The sequence below is a fragment of the Nesoenas mayeri genome (genome assembly GCF_963082525.1).
Source record: "Nesoenas mayeri genome assembly, chromosome: 2".
Taxonomy (NCBI): domain Eukaryota; kingdom Metazoa; phylum Chordata; class Aves; order Columbiformes; family Columbidae; genus Nesoenas; species Nesoenas mayeri.
Window position 1 is genome coordinate 31,728,189 of NC_137543.1, and position 18,804 is coordinate 31,746,992.

The following is an 18,804-nucleotide window of genomic DNA, read 5'->3' on the forward strand; positions in this document are numbered from 1 at the left end:
TGTTTGAAGTCTTTGGAGTCTTGAAATACCTTTTCAGTGATTTAAGAATATAAGCATAAACATTTGGTAGAATATTTTGCAGATAAAAGAAAAATGTCAGAGGGGGCTTAAGGTCTGTTGCTGTGATTTCGCATGTAATTCGGGGGAACCTTTCAGAGCCGCAGTGCAAATAAATTCTGATTGAACAAGTGAAGACCCTTGCAGAATTACTGCACACAAAGGAGATGTGTACTTATATTTTTGTAAGTAGTGAGCAGTTTGGCAGAAGGGCTTGAAAGTCAGGACTTGGAGGCGCTACAGAGGAACTGCAGTGTTGAATTAAGGAGATTGTGATACAAGGTTTGGTATTTTTTGAATATCATCAGGGGCTGGGTGTAAAATACACACCAGTGGTAGGTGACAGAGAGAAAATGAGATAGCATCTAGCAGCTTCCCTTTTTCACTCCCATCTTCAGGATACAGGCCAAGGTGTCTGGTCTTCTAGGAGCTGGTATGAGCGTGAACTAGGAGGAGATGTTCACACTGAATGCTTGTATCCTGTGACACCAGCTAGAGAAACTCACAGTGACTTTTTAAAAAACTAAATAAATGCTGGTAAGGAGAAGGGGAGTAGTGAAGGAAGTTAAATGGGAAGTGTCAGTTTAACTGCCTGAAGTTTGGAGGAAAATATGGAAAGCAGAGCAGAAGGGCAAGTGTTGCGTTTATAAGGAAGAGTTATTGCTCTGAAAAAAGTCCAGCAGATGAGAGATGTTGCCTCCTTATTTTGTTCTATTTGTTCTTTATTATTTTGGCTGAGGGTTTTTTTTACCATCAGTTCAGCAACCCACTGTGCAGGTGTGTTGTACAGCTGTATATGTCGTCCCACAGGAGTCAGGAAGCTCATCCACGTCGATGACATGGGCCAGAACTCTTAGAGAATCCAAGCACTGGTTTGCAAATATTTCAGGATTTGCCATCTGTACATGTTTGCACAAAACCTAGCACAGTCGTGCTCTCAAACTGAGTTGAGGATTTGGCAGTAGCAATAAGGAAAAAAAGGAAAATTCTCTAAAAATAGCATGTTTCACTGACTTCAACCACTTTTATCTTGTTTTCATGAGCATTTAAATCAACTTGTTTCAGTGAAGACTGTCAAATGAGAATTAAAATATATTATCTGTGTATGCACAGGGACTGCATTAATTATTTTTATTCTTTGATAATTTTTATTCATGCAGAGAACAGGTGAAACATTTTTCTTTCACACAGTACTAAGCTCAAGTAAATGCTCTAACTTTGTTCAGAAGTGTGTAATCAGTCTAGATCGGGCAAGGTCTGGGCTAAACAGGAGCTAAAACACTTTTCTTGTCCTCTGGTGACTCCCTGCTCCCGACATTGGGAGCCTAGTGCAGCCACATCAGACCTGGCACCACAGAGGAGCAGTTTAGATCCACATGGTTTGGTAGTCAAGGTCTGCCCAGTAAAGGTGCTTGGGCTCTCTCCACCGCTGTGCTAGAGCTGAGCTCTGTGTGCCTGAGTCCAGCCCTCTCTGCATGGACCTTCCTGAAGTGGAAGTGCTGGACCAGTGTCTCCAAATCCAGAGTAAAATGCCGTGGACATCTCTCCCAGATGATGGAGCTGGTTTGTTGCCTTTCCCTGTGGACAGGAGTTGCAGGAGGTTCTGCAACTCTGTTTCCTCTCTGGAGAAGGTGCACAAAGGTGACACTGCACACTGCCAGCAGCAAATGTCATACTCTTTGTATGACGTGCAACAGGTATGTGAAAACCTGCCTGTTTTGCTTCAGCACATTCCCAGCAAGGTGAATGTTTGAGAGGCTGATTGAAAGGCTGAGCTGTGTTCCAGATTTGCATCTCCTGGCTCCATTTTCCCCAAAGGAAGGGGATGTAATTTCAGACCCTTGGTTAATGAGTTACAAATATTTGGGGAGACAGATAAGTTGCTGCTAATTGATTGCCTGGTCTGCTTGTTCCCAGTTTTGGAGGTAACGCTGGCATTAAAGGTGAGGCACGAAGCAGAGTTACTGGTCTCTGGCAGATGATCAGATTACGCCACACAGCTTGGGAAGGAGCAGATGGAGAATGGGCAGGAAGAAAAGGAGAATGTGACATTAGTAAGCATAGCTCCAGAAAAAGAACTTACAGTTTCTTCTCATTTTGTGCATGTAGCCAGGAACTTGAATATAGTTAAATGTCACTGGGCCAGGACAGTCCCACCACCAGAAAGTACCTGCTATAGTGAAGAAGACATCAGTGTCTTTCAGGCCATCAGTAAAGAATTGTTGGATTATTTAATGAACTGATTAAGTAGGTCTTAGAAAAACAAAATATAAATGCTAATTTGTGAGCAATGGTCTTTGCCCTCTTTGCAGAGAGTCTTGCTATAATCACTTGCTTCCATTGGGTGGGTTTTCAGTGCTTTACAGCTTTAATTTCATGGTGGTGCAAGTTCCTGGTTCACATTCTCTTACACTGGTCTCCAAGTGATTGAACCAATGTTCAGAAAGGCAGCAGTATTTGTACTTTTTTTGTCTGAATTTTTTTTCCTCCTTTTTAAACTCCACTTTGTTCATAGTCAAAGCCCATGAATGCATCGGTCTTGTAGGAGACATTTTACTATCTGTAGTTTATAGTTTCATGAATGAGATCCACATTACAGTCATAAAATTTGCACTCAAGAGAAAAGGAGACCCAGAATCCTCAGATTATTTGATGAAAAGTAGATATATGTGTTTAAAGCTTAAAGAAATCCTTTCCGGTAAAAATAAATCCAGGCTAAAACTAGTAATGTGGGAGAAGCTTAACCCTTTTCACTGTGCTTGGAGAAGTAGTCGATAACCACTATGGCTGTTTGACTCCCTTATTCAGATTATAGAAATAAATTAAAGGAAGGAGGAAGGGAATGAAAGAGCATTTCCTTACCAGGCAGTCACACGAGCTATTGTCTGTGAGCTCCCCGCCCCCAGCTCTTTCACACACACACACACACACACATGCACACAAAAAGCCAGTTTTGTGTCCTTCTGAGCACACAGATGTTCCTCTTGGCATCCCTACAGTGGGGATAGGGTTTTTTTGCAGGCACAGAATGTGAGGCTTCTTTGTTGGAGACAAAGTGTTGCCTGTGGTGGGAATTGCTGCAGTGATGGGAAAGTATCGTAATGTATTGTTGGATTACTGTGTTTTTTTTTTCCCCAGTAGAGACAGTACATTAAAGTAGCTTTGTGGGCAGTGAATTGTTTGAGCCAAGCTTGGCCAATAACACTATCCCTTTGGCAAGCAGCCGTACAAGGTATGGTTGGCATAGTTCGGACAGTCACAGGGTTTGTCCCAGGCATGTGCAGCGGTTCTGCTGTGTTGAGTAGAAGTCTTAGCAGCCTTTTTTGGTGAGCTAACAGAAGTGGTCTGACTGTGAAGATAGAGTTGTCGTACTTTCAGTTCTTCGTTTTGTAATTGTATGAAGATCTGATATAGTATAAAACCGTAGAATCGTTTTGGTTGGAAAAGACCTTCAAGATCATAGAGCCCAGCCATTACCTTAGCACTGTCAAGTCCACCTCTAAACCATGTCCCTAAGAACCTCGTCTACATGTCTTTTAAACACCTCCAGGGATGATGACTCAACCACTTCCCTGGGCAGCCTGTTCCAGTGCTTGACAACCCTTTTGGTGAAGACGTTTTTCCTGATATCCAATCTGAACCTTCCCTGGTGCAACAGGAGGCCATTTCCTCTCAACCTATTACTTGTTACCTGGGAAAAGACATATATGCCTTCTTCTAAATCATTTTTAGGACATCTGTTTGGGTTTTCTAGATAATGATTGTAAGAAAACAGCTTAAAATTAGAAATTAATAGCATTAAGTGTTTACCTGAGCTTTCATACAGAAACGGAAATAGACTTTTCAAATTGTTTGTTGCGCTACAGCCTGCCGGAGAACTTCTTGCTTCTTTGGCCACAGTTGATGACGTTGCCAACCTAAAGCTCTGAATCCAGCTCTGTACTGAGCAAGAGAAACACAGGCCTGTCAGCTGGGGTCTAGATTGAGTTCCTTTTATCCATATCATGTTATTTTTTTATATCCATTCCTGAAATACACACAGATTTTGTTATGACTTTAAGTCTTTTGGTTGGTGGTTCTATACCCCTATACTAAATATGTTCTGATGTGAAAGGTCTGCTTGTGTAGATCCAGTTCAAAGATTGCACAGTTTAAGATGGAGAAAATGAGGTATGGCTCCATTTCAAAATGGCTCAAGAAAGAGCCTATAGATTAAAAATTCTTGGAAGAAGCTGCTTGTAGGGAGAATTTGGACGTGAGACCATGGAAGAGAAAGTTATCTGACTCTCTATGATAGCAATTAATTATTTTGTTTCTCTATGTATTTCACTAATGGCAGAAGCTCTATTCCTTCCTTTTTGCCCAGATGTTTTTATGTATCTTTAAGTTTCCTCACTGTGGAAAAGGTGTAATGATTTAATTTTCTGTGAAGTTTTCATCTTTCCACATCTAGGAAAAAAAAGTAATGCAGCCTCACTTGGTATGTGTTTTCTCAGCCCATTTTGTATATCATATTTAATCAGAACTTATCGGGGTTTCTCTATTGACCAGGAGATGATAAAGTGATTATAAAAGAATGCATAAGCCAAACAAGTAGATCGTGAAGAAGGTTCTTCTTCTGGTACAATGCCATGGCAGTTGTTGCCAGTTCGTTTCCAGGTAGTCTCCACATACTGGATGCAGATCTACTGTCATGAATACACCTACTTTTTACAACTCTTAAAATAAGCTTTTCTCATCTCTGAGGCCTGTCTCTTGTTTGTCTCTCCAGTTGCACTGAATTGCTGAGATTATGGTTACTCTAAGCTTTTTCCTCTTCTTTCACTCCTCCTTCTAAAACTATAAGCATGCTCCTGTTTCTGTGACAGTGTCTCTTGAACAGAATTTCCTTTGGAAACCCCTCCTACCTTTCTGCTGCCTTGGGTTTCAGGAACCCAGGACACATCCTGGTGCTGTACCCAGCAGCACCGTTTCTTTCTCTGAAGGTCCCTCCTTGTCTGCTTCCAACCTGCAACTGCCATTTTTGCCTGCATGTCTCTTTTGATATATCCAGATGTTCATTTCTTCTTTACTGCCTCCAAAACTAAATTTTCTGATGTTCCTTCTAAGTTCCTTCTGATGTTTATATTCAGTGATTGTCTATATTTCCTTAACCTCAAGCATTATAGCATTAGCATAACCTTTGCAATTTCTAATATCTTAGTAGTGTCTGCTAATACCTTCACTGACTCCTTGCTTTGACCCACCATGTTCTTCATGGATCTTCTTTATATGTTTTCCTGTTCTGTTTCATGTGTTTTGTGAAACACTTTTAAAAAAAAATTTGAAAGATACCTTTTGTAAAACTGTCCCTCTGCTGACTCCAGTTAGGAATTCTTAATATTCGTTATTTTTAGCAGAAAGCAGAGCCATCAAGTATTGAGTTTTCTCCAAGACAGATGCGTGGCATCCTCCAGAGAAGTGAGTTTTCCCTGTGCCTCACACTCTTCCTTGGCAGATCCTGAAAATCAAACTGACAGTGTCAAACCAGTTGTATTTTTAAGGTGCCACTTCCCAGTAAGATTTTCATGTTGTCTCTGAATAGGCTTTTATTAACTGTGAAAGCCATTTGAATGAATAATGCAAGTGTTAGCCTACAAAGAAATGTTCCTGACCAAATCTGAAAATGTCCCTTTTAGAGGAGCACCATGACCTCTTTTTCATGAAAAAGTCTGTTCAGTATTAGTCCGTATTGTTCATTCATAATGTAAGTAGCTGTGATTGTTCTTGGGACATTCAGATTAAATGGACACTAAGACATAATTGAAACTGAAAGAAGTATTACTTGACATACCTTAAAATGTTGGGTAATGTTCTGTGGTATTTAAATGCAGGCTTATATTCTAGATTTGCACACTCAGTGATGCTTCAAGATGATTTGCATGCAGCTGGAAATAGGTTTATAATCTGTTGTTACAGTGGTGCTTTTTCCCTGCAAGATCCCACTTTATCCTCTTTTAGCTTTGTCAGACTTCGACTGTAGTGTTGATACTGTCAGGTATTTTTAGCTGAAATCTTTGATTACTTCTTCACCGAGTGTCTTGCAGTTGTCTGAGCAATCCGCATATGCTGCATCTTACAGACCAAATGTTGCATAAATGTGACTTGACTTTTGCCACAGGTGAACAGGAGGAGTGATGGGGGAGGCAGAGGGCAGTGCTTTTGTGTAGGCACCAACAGCCAAAAGGAGAATTGGGGAAAAACATGGGAACAGGGAGGTTCAGGGAAGAGACTGGTACTTCTCAGCTGTCTTCCCTCAGCCTTAGTTGGTTGATAAAGGGAAACCATATGGTACCTCCAGCTCCTCTTGTCTTAGAGCCTCATCCAGTTCTTCCATTTCACAGAGCCCCACCAACTCTCACCAACCCAATATTCTGCACAGACCTCACCCACATTCTGCAGTTATATTCCTCAACCTACATCTCCTCCAGACCTTGGTCCCCCCTCCCAGGTGTCCTCTGAGATCCCAAACCATTAGTGGCCAGCCTTCTCCAATTTGTAGCCCCCTCCCCATCTCTCCTGTTGTATTCACATGCAAGTGTGAATTCAGACGTCTGCTTCAGCTGTTCAGCAACTCCATTTTCTGTCCATCTATGGCAGCCCTTACTTTGACAGGGTTACCAGCACTCACTGCCACTGCATTAGCCATTCTCATCTCCCCACCCATCTTCTGCATCCAGCTCTTGGAGTCCCAAGAGAATTAGAAATCCAATTTATAGCTGTGATGGAGTTTGAAGACGAAGAAAGGACATGGACAGTACTCACCATCAGAGCGGAGTTAGAAGATGTGTCTGCAAAAACCTGCTGACAGTGTGTGAACTATCGTGGTTTGCTGAAGCTTTTCCTGTGAGACAGCTTCTCCAAGCTGTACAAGGCTGGACGGTTGAGCAGCAAGGCTGGGCAGGTTTTTAAATGTGTTGTCGTTGTTCCCATAGGTAGTGTCATCACCCAGACAACAAAGAGGAGAAACAGTCTGATTTGAATTTTGATAATAAGCATCTCTGGATTATCAAAACCTACTGGTTTTAATCCTGTATAAGAGAGCTGCCAGTATCTCTAGTGCAAGGGTACCGGAATTGACTGAGTGAGAAAACTGAGAAGCACTGCAAAGAAGAAAAGGCGACTGAACTTAGTTGGTACTTGTGAAAGAAAAACCTGTGATGGGGTAAGAAACTGAAAGGAGAATGATGTTGGCTGGATCCATGGGCTGGGATGAGGGTAAGTGAGGAGGCAGTGATAGGAGAGGACAAGAAAAAATGTCTAATAGTTTTTCCTATGCTAGAAAAAGAAAACTGGAACTGCCTGGTCAGACATCCCAGAGAGACAGTGGGGGATCAGAGGAGGAGTTGTGATTACGGGAATGGACTAAGTGCAGAAAGAGAGTAAAATTTGAGACCACGTGTATGAAGAGGAACACAAGAACAATGTTGTGGAAGCTGTTTGAAATTTAGAGGACTGAAGGTTTAGGACTATGTACATGAAAAGTATCTGACTGAGACAAGGTCCTAGTGTGGGAAAGGGAAGGGACAGGAACTGAGATACAGATCACTTGTGGAAAGATGGATGGAGTATGTGCTAGGGCATGCTTTGCATGAGTTGTTTTGGTTTTCACTTGGGTACCTCTTGCTTTCATCTTTTAAGCAGTTCGCCTGGCTTCTGGTAGCCATGTGCATGAAGGGCTAGGGGTTTCTTAATGTTTTGTCACACAATTGGCTACATTTTTGATATATATAAGTATATATATATGTAATTTTTAGCATTTTGTAAGTTACAAGGCAATATTTTAGTCAAAATAGATAATTGCATAGTTTAAACAGCAGAAAAATATAGACATTTGTACTGAAGATTCAGATTTCTATTTTATTCCTTTAGAGTGATGTTTCCTCTCAAGTGAAAGGATGTGTTTTACGTTATAGACTGAGAAAGCAACTGGCATAAATTACTGTATGATGAGTTAACTGTATCTGATACAATTCTTGGATGAGAGGAGCTGCCTATTGCAAGTTTTGTTTGTCAAAGCTTACCTCACCATGCCATAGAGAAAAGGTCATCGCATTCATCTTTGATGTCATATGAAGTACATTTTAAAATACAGATTATTCTGTGGATTCCTCCTCTAAAAAGGGAATGATCCTATCCCAAAAGTTTTAGTGAATGCAAAATGATTCTAGCAGAGACAGTGCAATAATTACAGCAAGATTTTTTGGTCTGTTCTGGTAAATATTGAGTACTTTGGTTTTTGTCTGAATTGAAGGTAGACATGCAACTAAGAAGTTCTGCTGAGAGTCTGTGTGTCCATACTGAGTGGAACAGAATTAGATTTCAATATTTGTCACATTTGGCTGTATTTTTTGTTGTCATAGAAACAAATGCCATTGATATTGATGTCATTGCAATAGCAGAACTTGACAGCATGTTCACAATGGTTTGCTTGGAGGTTTTCTTTGATAGCTGTAAAACAATTCATGTCAGGCTTTGCATTTACCTTCCTAGCTACGGGAATGAAAATGTCCGTGTTTCATTCCCCTGTGTCTGTGACGTTTTCGGTCGGCTGCCAGTCACGTCAACAGCCAGCAGTGGAGACATGGGGAAGGGTGATGGGGCCCCTGAGCTTGGGTCACGCAGAATGAAGATGCCAGGGCTTGGCCAATATATTACTGTTTTGAGGGGCTCCATAAGCATAACCAGAGTTAAAATGTTATCTGTTAATGATGGGGTGACGCCCAGATTCTGCTGCTCTTACCAGCCTGTCTGGTAGTTACCTTCCCACCCAGTGTCAGAACACGTGGTGATGGTGGTGTCTGTGCTGGCCTCTGTAAGCTCCCATTGCCCAGGGCTGTGTTCAGGTGCTTCAGGGTGTTTTTCACATTGGGATCTAGCTAATATCCCCAAACTCTTCCTGACATTAATTTCAAATTATTGCTTTAGCAGTGGTGAGAGCAAAGTGGGGTTTGGCTTTGGACTTCCTGGGGTGCATAAAGCACCTGCTGGTTTTGGCAATCCTTGCCATAGACTCTACTTATACACTGTTGCTTCAAAACACAAGGTGACAATGGCTGTTGTTTAAAATGATGATTTCACACAAGTTTAAAGCATTCTGCCAAATGCTTCCAAGAATATGAGAGGCTTTTATCTAGCAGAGTGTCTAGATCTTTGCTTGTATCTAGCAGAGCGCAGCCTTCTTCCTTGTCAAAAGATGGCTTGGACACAAGGAGCAAAAGTATTCTGAATATATATTAAGTAGGTGTCTCATTTCAGAATAAATAAGAGCATGTTTTGGAAAGGGGAAAACAATTTGAGTAGGATACCAATACAGCTGAAGTGGCGATGGGTTGATGAGTCATGAGAAGATTGCATTTTCTGATGGAATATCACCAGCAATCTTGGAGCGTTTTTTGTGAAGTGCTTGATTGCAGAGAACAGAGGTGCTTTGAAAATCCTGTTTTGAGCATCCATCCTTCATAGGAATGACTGGGTGCTGTCATAATAAATAATGGATGAATCCAGTTTAAGCCAAAAGGGACCTTCAGATCATCTCTCGGGACTTCACTGTATCACGAGACATGACATTTCAGCAGGTTATCTTGAACTGACCTGACACATCTGTTTTGACATCTCTTCAGCTGGAGGCATAAATGGCTGAAATGTCTCAGTGCTTGGAGGTTTTTTTAAGTGGTTCATCAGTATTGTTGGCAAAATCATGATTCTCACCTGCATTTGTTGGACTTCACTTTCCTGCCATTATATGCTCTTCCCAGATAGATTTACGCACCTTTTAATACCAGTATTTTCTTTCTGTAAAGGTATAGGCAGCTCAATCATTTTAATAACAGATCAAGATATTTACATGATTATTCAGTTTGATGCGTTTCTATGTCCTCCCTTCAATAGCCTTTGAAGAAAGGTAGGCAGCAGGATACTGCACACTCTTTGAGTACCTGTCTTACCATCCCATGTTCTGCTCTGTGCAAAATTCACGCCACCTTTCTGCTGCCATTTTCCATGGTCTTGCCTGTTCACACAAAGCTGGGATTTTGTCTTTTTGCACCAGCATTGCCTCGGAGCTCATCCTGAGAGGTGTGGGGGCCTGTTTTGGCTTTTGTATTGAGCTGCTGGGAGCAGGATTGCAGTGCTTGTCGCTGGATGTGCAATGTGTACCTTGCTGAAAAAAGCCACTTTAGCAAGATGGAGATTACTACATAAAACTATGCCGCTTTCTACATGACAGCAGTCTGATAATCTCTGTCTCACCCATATTTCTTCTGAACAAGGATTTAATGTGTCCTGGCAATGAGTGAGGAGTTGCTGGGCGGTGCTGTGCTCTCACTGTGCTCCTTCCCTGTAGGGCTCAGGGGGTGATCTACACAAAATCATATACACCTGTGCCAGGATAGCTGCTTAAGCTGGCCCTGTGGTCTCACTTTGCTGATAAAGCCGAGATCAACGTGCGCTCGGGCAGCACCTGTGAATGCTTCAAGGTGTTTTTGAGAAACCAGAGGAATTGTTTGGCACGCAGCTTGGTCCCAGCCCAGCGGCGCCGCTCTGCTGCTGGTGGGTCAGCTGGATGGGGTCACACCGGGGTTTTGGTCCCACTAGGGAGGAGCTACAGGGGGATTTGGAGTGGATTTGAACAGCGATGAGAACGGTGAACAAAAATCGTGGAGAAAATACGATAGTCAAATGTACTTCATCACCTTTTTTGTTATATATTTTTTTCCTGAGGTTGATAATGTGATGTCTTCCACATAATAAAACAAGGAAATGAAACTATTAAGAATTTTAAACTGTTCTGTACTGTGGCACTGAAACAAAACCTAGTGAATAATAGATCTGAGAAACACACTTTAGAATTCTCACAGTACAAAAATGAAAGACATCAGGACTTCTTGTGGCATTCTCTGAGAGTACCATGGCTCAACTCGGACCCTGTCTTTGGAGTGCTTTGTATTAATATCTTTTGTATGGGGTAAAATCCAGGGATTTCTTTTATTGCAGCTTTTGAAAGCCATCACTAGAGTGTTCGGGATATGTTAGAAATAATGATACAAAAATATTTTAAAAATTCAAATCGCATTCTCTAAATGACACCCTCAGTATAGGAACTAAAACCCGGGTGTAACAGTTGCCTTCCCTCTCCCTTCCCATTCAGAAATGTGAGTTCATGGGGGGTGGGACAGATGGCACAGAGGAATGAATGAGGGCTGAGGGTGGTCACAGCCAGCCCTAGCCACTTCATTCAGCTCTGCATTGCACAGGTTGTCATTCCAAAAGGAAGCAGTGGAGACTAAAAACCGGTAATGAAATAGAGGGAATAGAAGTTAAAATACTCCAGTTGTCTCAAAATAACAGTCCTGTATTTTTGTAGTATGAAATTGAGGGTATCTGTGAAAGCATTTTTAAAATGAGGGGGAAATATTAGCCAAGACAACCATTTCTGTAATTGCATTGTTATTTTTGTAGGACTGTTGCCAAGAATAGAAGTTTTAATGCTTTAAATTTTAAAATAATAGCTTGAGTAGTTTTAATAGAAAAAGGACTGCTTGCTAATTTGCGATCACATGCAGTTTTAAATATTGGATGGTTTAACAAAATGCTTTACTGTCTCCACCTGTAATTTAGAGTTTGAATAAAATTATTGATGCCGTGTAGAAATGAGGATGCTTCTTCCACTTGTGAAATTGCACACCTGCAAAACTACCGCCCCATTTTCTTGGTAGCAAACAGTATAATTAGGATCAAAAAAGAGTTTTTAGTTATAGCCCCCTTGTTTTTACATGCTCATCGCTTTCCTAGTTAACTCCCTTTGTAAACCTTTGCTGTAGCCTGAAATGACTTTTAAATTAAAAAAGAAAAGAACATTGCCCCCCAGCTTTCTTGAAAGTTAGTAAGAGCTGAAATAGGTCATTCAGTATCCTCCCCCTGCAATTTTATTATGTAAAAATGATGGGGTTTTTTGTTAATACATGTGTTTTAAGGGGACATAGTAAAACTACTTACTTTTTTAAAATTAGCAGTTTAAAATCTCAACTGAAGAGTTTTGGGCTGTTCCCTTTGTCATTTAGATTTTGCGAGATGTAAAGCTTCAGTGTGAAAGTGAAAGGATTCGGATAGGGACCAATGTGTGGTAAAAGGGTCATAGTCAGAAGAAAGCATCCAAGTTGCTTGAGTTCGGAAGTGGATGCTGTGCTATTTATGTGTATTCAGCAAAGAGAAGACCTACTATATGTAAGTTAAGACACAGTAGTTTGATGTTGTCCTGGTTTTGTTAAAAAACAAGTTTCTCTTTCAGTGAATTTGCCTGTCAGCTAAAGCCTTCATATTAGTTGCATTTTCCTGGAGAACCAGAGACACGTTTTGGTAAACATAGCAATGGAATGCAAACTTATTGATAAGCATGGATGGACATCTCGCGAGAGGGGCAACGAGAAACAAGTGACCAAGGAACTGGCCAACTGTGTATAACATCCCATTCACGTGAATACTTCATATAAAAGTGGGAGATCACGAGGATCTCGCCCCTTTTCTTCTTTCCCTTTTCCCTTCTGCTTATGGCCGACATTAGGAGAGGACCTTGCTAGTCGTCCCTGCGAACTGAGGTCTAGTGACAGACTGAATCCAGCTCCGGTTGGCTGCAGAGTCCAGTCCAGGACTTTGATTGCCGGCTCTGCAGTTGCTGAGACTTTCAAGATTGGTTTTGTATATTTTGTATATTTTCTCTATTCTTATTAGTAGCATTAGTAAAACATCTTTAATTTTTTCCAACTCTCTTGTCTATGTCCTTCTTTCCCTCCCGATCACCTGTCCTGAGTGGGAAGGGGGGAGAGGGAGGGGGCGGGGTAAAAGGGGGAAGTTGGGGGGAGAGGAGGTTAACAATACAACTGCCAGGGTTTTATTGTCACCCCGCAATCTAAGCCCTCGACAGATGTTCGCATGCAAAGATAGAAGGCCTTACTTTTAATAAGAGGACATGAAGTTTAATTTTTGCATTTGCTTTTGAAGTTTCTTTAAGCAGCATTAGCAACATTGTGCTGCATGCTTTCTCTGTGCCCTTACATACTGTATTATGGTGCTGATGTACCGGTGTACAGACTTATGATTCAAATAAGAGGAAGGATTTTCATCTTGCTTCTTTTAAAATTCTTTTCTGTGACAGTCCAAAAATTACAGGGAGAACTAAAACAAATATTTGGGTTGCCTCTAACTTCAAGTCATCTTCTGGAAGTGGACGTTTGAGGAAAGGTGCCTCTGTACCCAGTGCTTTGCCCACTCCAGAAGAGATGAGGAGAAGCCTTCAAGCACTCATGCAAACTAGAGAAAGCCTTTGGGAGCCCCTTGATCCTTGGCTGAAGTTCAGGTGAAGGTTTCTGGGGATGCTTCAGTGGGTGCTCTACCCAGTGGGTGCACTGGGGTCATGACTGGATTCCCAGCTCTGAGGCTGTGCCTTAGCTAGAGTCCTAACTTGAAACTGGTGATCCCAAAGGGTTAGAATTGGTAGCTCTTGTAAATAAGTTCTATAGAAGTGGAGAAAATGTTGACTTGCAAAATAATTCTTTTAAGTTCTGTAGAATATTGCTATACCTTGACTTAGGTATGGAACTAAACAGCCTTTGCCTACTTCAAAGTGAATTTAATACTCTTACCTGGCAATAGGAAGTGGTCAGAGGAAAACACATGCATCCTCAACAAACACGGTGCTTAGGAGTTGGAGAGAGGTTAATGGTTCCTGCTGATGGTCATGAGACTGGATGATCTTGAATAACATTGTCACTAAAAATAAAGCAAGTCCTTTGGCAAAATGGAGTAGATGGTTTCTTTCCTTTTTATACTGGTGTCCTGTGTCTCCTAGGACACCATTCCTGAAAATAATAAAATGCCTGCTTTGTTTCTGCATCCTGCTTCAAGCTTCTGCTTTAACCATAGGACAGCTTTATCTGTTTTAAGGATAAATACCTTTGTGGATAGAATATACTTACTCTGCACAGAGTGCCCTATCATTTCCTCTTGCTCTAAATGCAGCGAATAGACCACCACTGCAAGTTGTCTTCATGTTTCTACTTTTTCTACTTCTTCCACTTCTTGTTTATTCTAAAGTGTTTTAGCTGTAGGGAACATCTGTCACAAACCCAACTGTTTATGTTCGCACAAATGGGCTGTTGTGTCAGTTCCTTAAAGTGGTTTTCAGGATCTCTTTGTAAGCACATGTGCTGTGGCTGGAAAACCTTTAATAATTGAGTTAAGTAAGATTAAAGTATCTGAAATCTGTGTGAGTTACTGAAGCAGCATTCAAGATTGTCGTGCCTTTTATGAAAATACAATTGCTTAGATTTTGCATTACGAATATGTACTAAAGTTGTGTCTGGAAGTTTGAGTGAAGCTCTCTGCAGACTATACAATGAGCAATATCTTGTAACGCTAAAATGGGGGGACTCATGCTTAAGATTATTAGTTTATTATTAAGTTTAGTGTCACTCAGACTTTGTTTTATGCAGTCTTTACTTTTCAGTGACTTTTCGCTCTTCTGTGGCTCTGCTCTGGATACCATTTCCTTCATTTCTACACTATTTGCCTACAGTGTTTTCAGTGCTTTCTTGACATCCATTCTACCATTTATCCTCTTTCATATCTTCCCAGGCCTTGGTTTTACTCATCATGAGGTGTCAGCTCCCTCCTTTCTGTTTCCATAGACCATTTCTCCCTCTCAGATATCCTTCTCCCCATCTTCTTTTGCTGTCTTTAAAAATAAATTAATTTATCTTTTTTCTAAAATTTATTTTAAATTTTCCCATCACACTTCCACTCATCACACTCATTGATAAAGGCAGAAAAGCATGTTAATTTGTGCCAAAGACAGTGTTAGGGATCAGGGTAGCTTTATGGTTGGATGCTAAGGCAGCCCATCTAGCCTGCAGCTGCCAGTAAGGCAAAGGTTGGGTTCATGGCAGAGAGTTTTCTGTAGGTTTCTCACATATACCCATATGGCTATAATCACTAGTCAGCTGGCATCTTCATTTCAGGCTCAGCTGTTGGCTGCTGGCAGGAGCAAGGAGCTTTCCTCTTCTTATCTCAAAACATGCTGACTTCTTTGGAGACCTGTCTCTTTTAAATAGGTAGAACAAATCCTGGAAAATACAGTCCATTTGAAAGATCTAATCCATGGTCTTTTAATTTTGTTTTTCCCTTGTCTCATTCCTTGGAAATGTTGCACGTTAGCTTTCCTGAATTACTGCCATCAGTTGTGAAACTGTTCTGTTTTGAAATGAAAATATTTTGCATAGAAAGGGGCAGAATTGATCTTTTCCAGCTCTTCAGGTAACAAGCTCTGGAAAGCTGCTCTCTGCCTTTGGTAGCTGTGCTGTACCCTTCACTTGCAACAGGGTTTACTCACATTTTTGACAGGCAGAGGACTTCGGTTTCACATTTTTAAGAAAGCATGCTGTGTTTCCACTGTGTTGATCCATTCAGATCATCACAGGATTCCCTGGGATGACTGTTGGCAGAAACCTTCCCTGCCATAGGACTCCATGGAGTTGCTTGTTCAGAATGGAGGCATCAAGCGATCTTCATTTGCAGTTTGTAACGTAACCAAGAGCCATAGCAGCTTAATGTAAGATAGAATTGACAGCAAATGGAAAAAAATATGGAAATCCAGCATCTTTTCTTAAGATATATCGTTTTCCAAAAGGATCTTGGTTTGATGTGCTGAATTAAGTTGAAACCCGGGTCAGTTTTGCTCCATGCCAGCCAACGGTTGTCAGACAGAGAAGATTGTCTGCCCTGGCTGAAGGTGGAAACGCGTTCAACCAGACTGCCTTGTTGCGTTTTCTCCAGTCTGTAAGTGGAGAGTGTTCCAAACTTGGTTTTGTAAAGGTGCTCAAGCTTGAGGCATCTTCAGCTCTTTATGCTTTGGCTAGAAAAAAAAAAAGGCTATGACTTGAACTTCCAAAAGAAAAATAATTCTCAGTTTATTGCCTTTGATCAGTAGCTGTCCAGGTGCATTATGGAAGATGGTAGTATTTCAAAAATCGTCACTAATTTGGCATGGCCATCCTGACACAGGTTCTGTTTTTAAAACACATGGAACGCTCGCATCTTCTGACTTAAAAGGAAAAAGAAAGAAAAAAAAGCATAAAACAATAAAACCCAACCCCGTAGGCAGAATATTTCCTTACAATAGTTGTGGGATTTATTTTTAATTATATGTAGTAAAAAGCTTGCAGATGATACCCACTCTTTGGAGAAGGGGATAAAGACAAGACGAGTTCCTTTGCCCGGGGCCCAGAGTTGGAAATATAAACCACAGTTAGCTGGCATTATACTTTTCTGATAATAGCAATGTCACCAGTGTTCTAATGGTGACTTGTCCTCCCCTTTAATGATGTGTTATCCTGTAGATAGTGGTGTGCCTGACAGCACACGATACAGTAAAATATTTTGATGGAAGACATAAACAGTTTCCTATATAATAATGCATATTCTGTAGAGCCTACGTTCCCTCAGCGGGATCTGGTGGTATCTGCTCATCCACAGGCAGGATGGTGTCCTCGGAGGCTGGCTCTGTGCTGTCACCCGTTGTGACCCGACAGTTTTGGTGCTGATGCATTAACACGGTGTTGGGCTTCCATTGCAGCACGTTGTTTTTTATAGGGCTGCTTCTTCTGTTTGCAAGCAGGAGAGCAGCCTTAGGAGATGCAAGACTGTTGCTTAACAAAACCTATCTTCTTTCCCCTCTCCCCTTTTCTTCACAGGAAATATCAGCGAGGAACCCGTGTGCGCCTGAGACTGCTGGATCTTGAACTCACCTCCAGGTTCTTGGGTGCAACAACTGATACAACATTGCTGGAAGCAGACGCGGTGCTTTTAGGGCTTGCGGAAAGCAAGCAAACGAAGCAAAAGGGGTAGATTTCATGTAAATAAAAGCGCATTGGGCTCTGTAGCAAATTATACAGATGAAATGTTTCCTCAGGAAATAAACAAAAAGTTTCTATCTGCTTGGTTATGTAAATAATGAGATCAATAAAATACAATAAGCACATTGTACCTGATTCTTGCACCATTTTTATTCACTCATCTTTCTAGCTCTTTGCCTTTAGATTTAAATGTGGAAGGCTACCTGAGCTTCTGTAGGTAGTATTAGTTTAATGTTTGTGTATTCTTGTATAAAGAATTCCAGAGTTTGTCTTCCCACCCCAAACAGACATTGATCTGAGACATTGTACTTCCATGGAGGAATCCAAAGCTTGCTGTCGTGATGTTCATACAGAACAACGCCAAGGGTTCCTGATTTCCAAATTGCAGTGCAGAATGTTTACTGCAGATACCGGTTTTAATCTCTGTTGTAATACATTGTGCTCTTACTTCCATCTGTTTGAAGAACTAAAGCTTATTCTTTGATTTAGTTGGAGCTCTGATTTCCAATGCATGTTAGTAGATTTTCTCTGGTTGTTAATATAAATGAAAAGAAACTATTTCAATGTATTAGGCCAGCTGTAGGTCTTAGGTTTCTGTAGGTATATTTAATATAAATATAATGGGTGTTTGAACGCACAACCAAAGAATCATGCTATGGTGTTTCCAGTTTCTTTTTGGAGCCTTTGCTGCCAGCATTTCTTTTGATTTCTGGTATATCCAAGTCTTAATTCTGTGCATTCATTCGCAGTCTGCATAGTGCCCAGCAGCTGTGCTGAGGCAAGTAAAATTTGCCATTTATGCCACTGAATTACAAAAGAAAGCCTGTTAAATCTTAAAATATTTTCCCAAATGTTGGGATAAAATGAGATTCGTTAAGGTGATATGCCTTGTTTGTCTGCCGTGACTGTCCAGTGACAATGTGTTCCTCGCTGTATGTACTAATTGAGCAAGATGCATGCTGGCTTAAGCACATGTTACCCGAACCCACAGACACTTCATCTGCTGGAGAAGGCCACGTGAGCGCTAAAGGATGGTTTAGCTCCTTCTGCCTCTCATGACTGAGTATATGGGTATTTCAGTTGCATGACAGGAGAGGAGATAAGGATCTCTCAGCAAGCAGGGGACCAGGGAGGCAGCTCAAGGCCACCACAGCTCACACACCCCTTTCCTTGCCTGCATCTGAGAGGTGCTTGGATAAGGTGGCATCAGAGAGCAGAAATGGTGAGCAATTCTGTTAGACTGCAGCTGGCCTAGAGGTCAGGTTGCCACACAAACTCTGCGAGTCTTCATATGGTCCAACGAAATTCATTCAGAAGAGGATGCAGATGCTTTAGTCAGTTTAGAGGTCTTTTCCAAAACCATTGTCATTCCTCTTTTAAAGGTTGTTTTCTTTTATTCTGTTATTCAAAAGCATACAGAGAGAAAAGCTAAAGGAAAGCTGAAGAGCTTTTTTGCCTGGAACCACAGCCCTGTGGCACAGTGGTTTGATTCTTTCTTACTCCTCTGCCCAAAAGAAAAAGTTGACAAAAGAAACAAAAGAAAACTCCTTTCCTACCTTTGCCTTTTGTAATACAGGGAAGAGAGGTCTAATGCAGGCATCAGCCCTACAGGTAGTCTCCAAAATGCATCTCATGCATGATCTGTCAGGGACAATTTTTTTCATATAAGGTTATTTATTCGCCCAAAATACTAGGAGGAATCACATGGAAAATGCATACTCATTCTGAAGGGAATGGGCATGTTTTAGTGGATCCTTCTGTAGTTTTGCAAACTGAAGTTTTGTTTCTGAAATCAGTAAGG

The 18,804-nt window shown here is 41.2% G+C and overlaps 1 protein-coding gene across 1 annotated transcript in view; it reads left to right on the forward strand.

Annotated features, from left to right (window-relative positions):
* MRPS28 (mitochondrial ribosomal protein S28) overlaps nt 1–17,135 on the forward strand; it is a 77,119-nt gene extending 59,984 nt beyond the window's left edge. Inside the window, exon 3 of the mRNA XM_080338710.1 lies at nt 16,842–17,135. Within this exon, the coding sequence (XP_080194836.1) occupies nt 16,842–16,995 (154 nt within the window). The 3' untranslated portion in view covers nt 16,996–17,135. The remainder of the gene's footprint in view (nt 1–16,841) is intronic.
* The last annotated feature ends 1,669 nt before the right edge of the window (nt 17,136–18,804 follow it).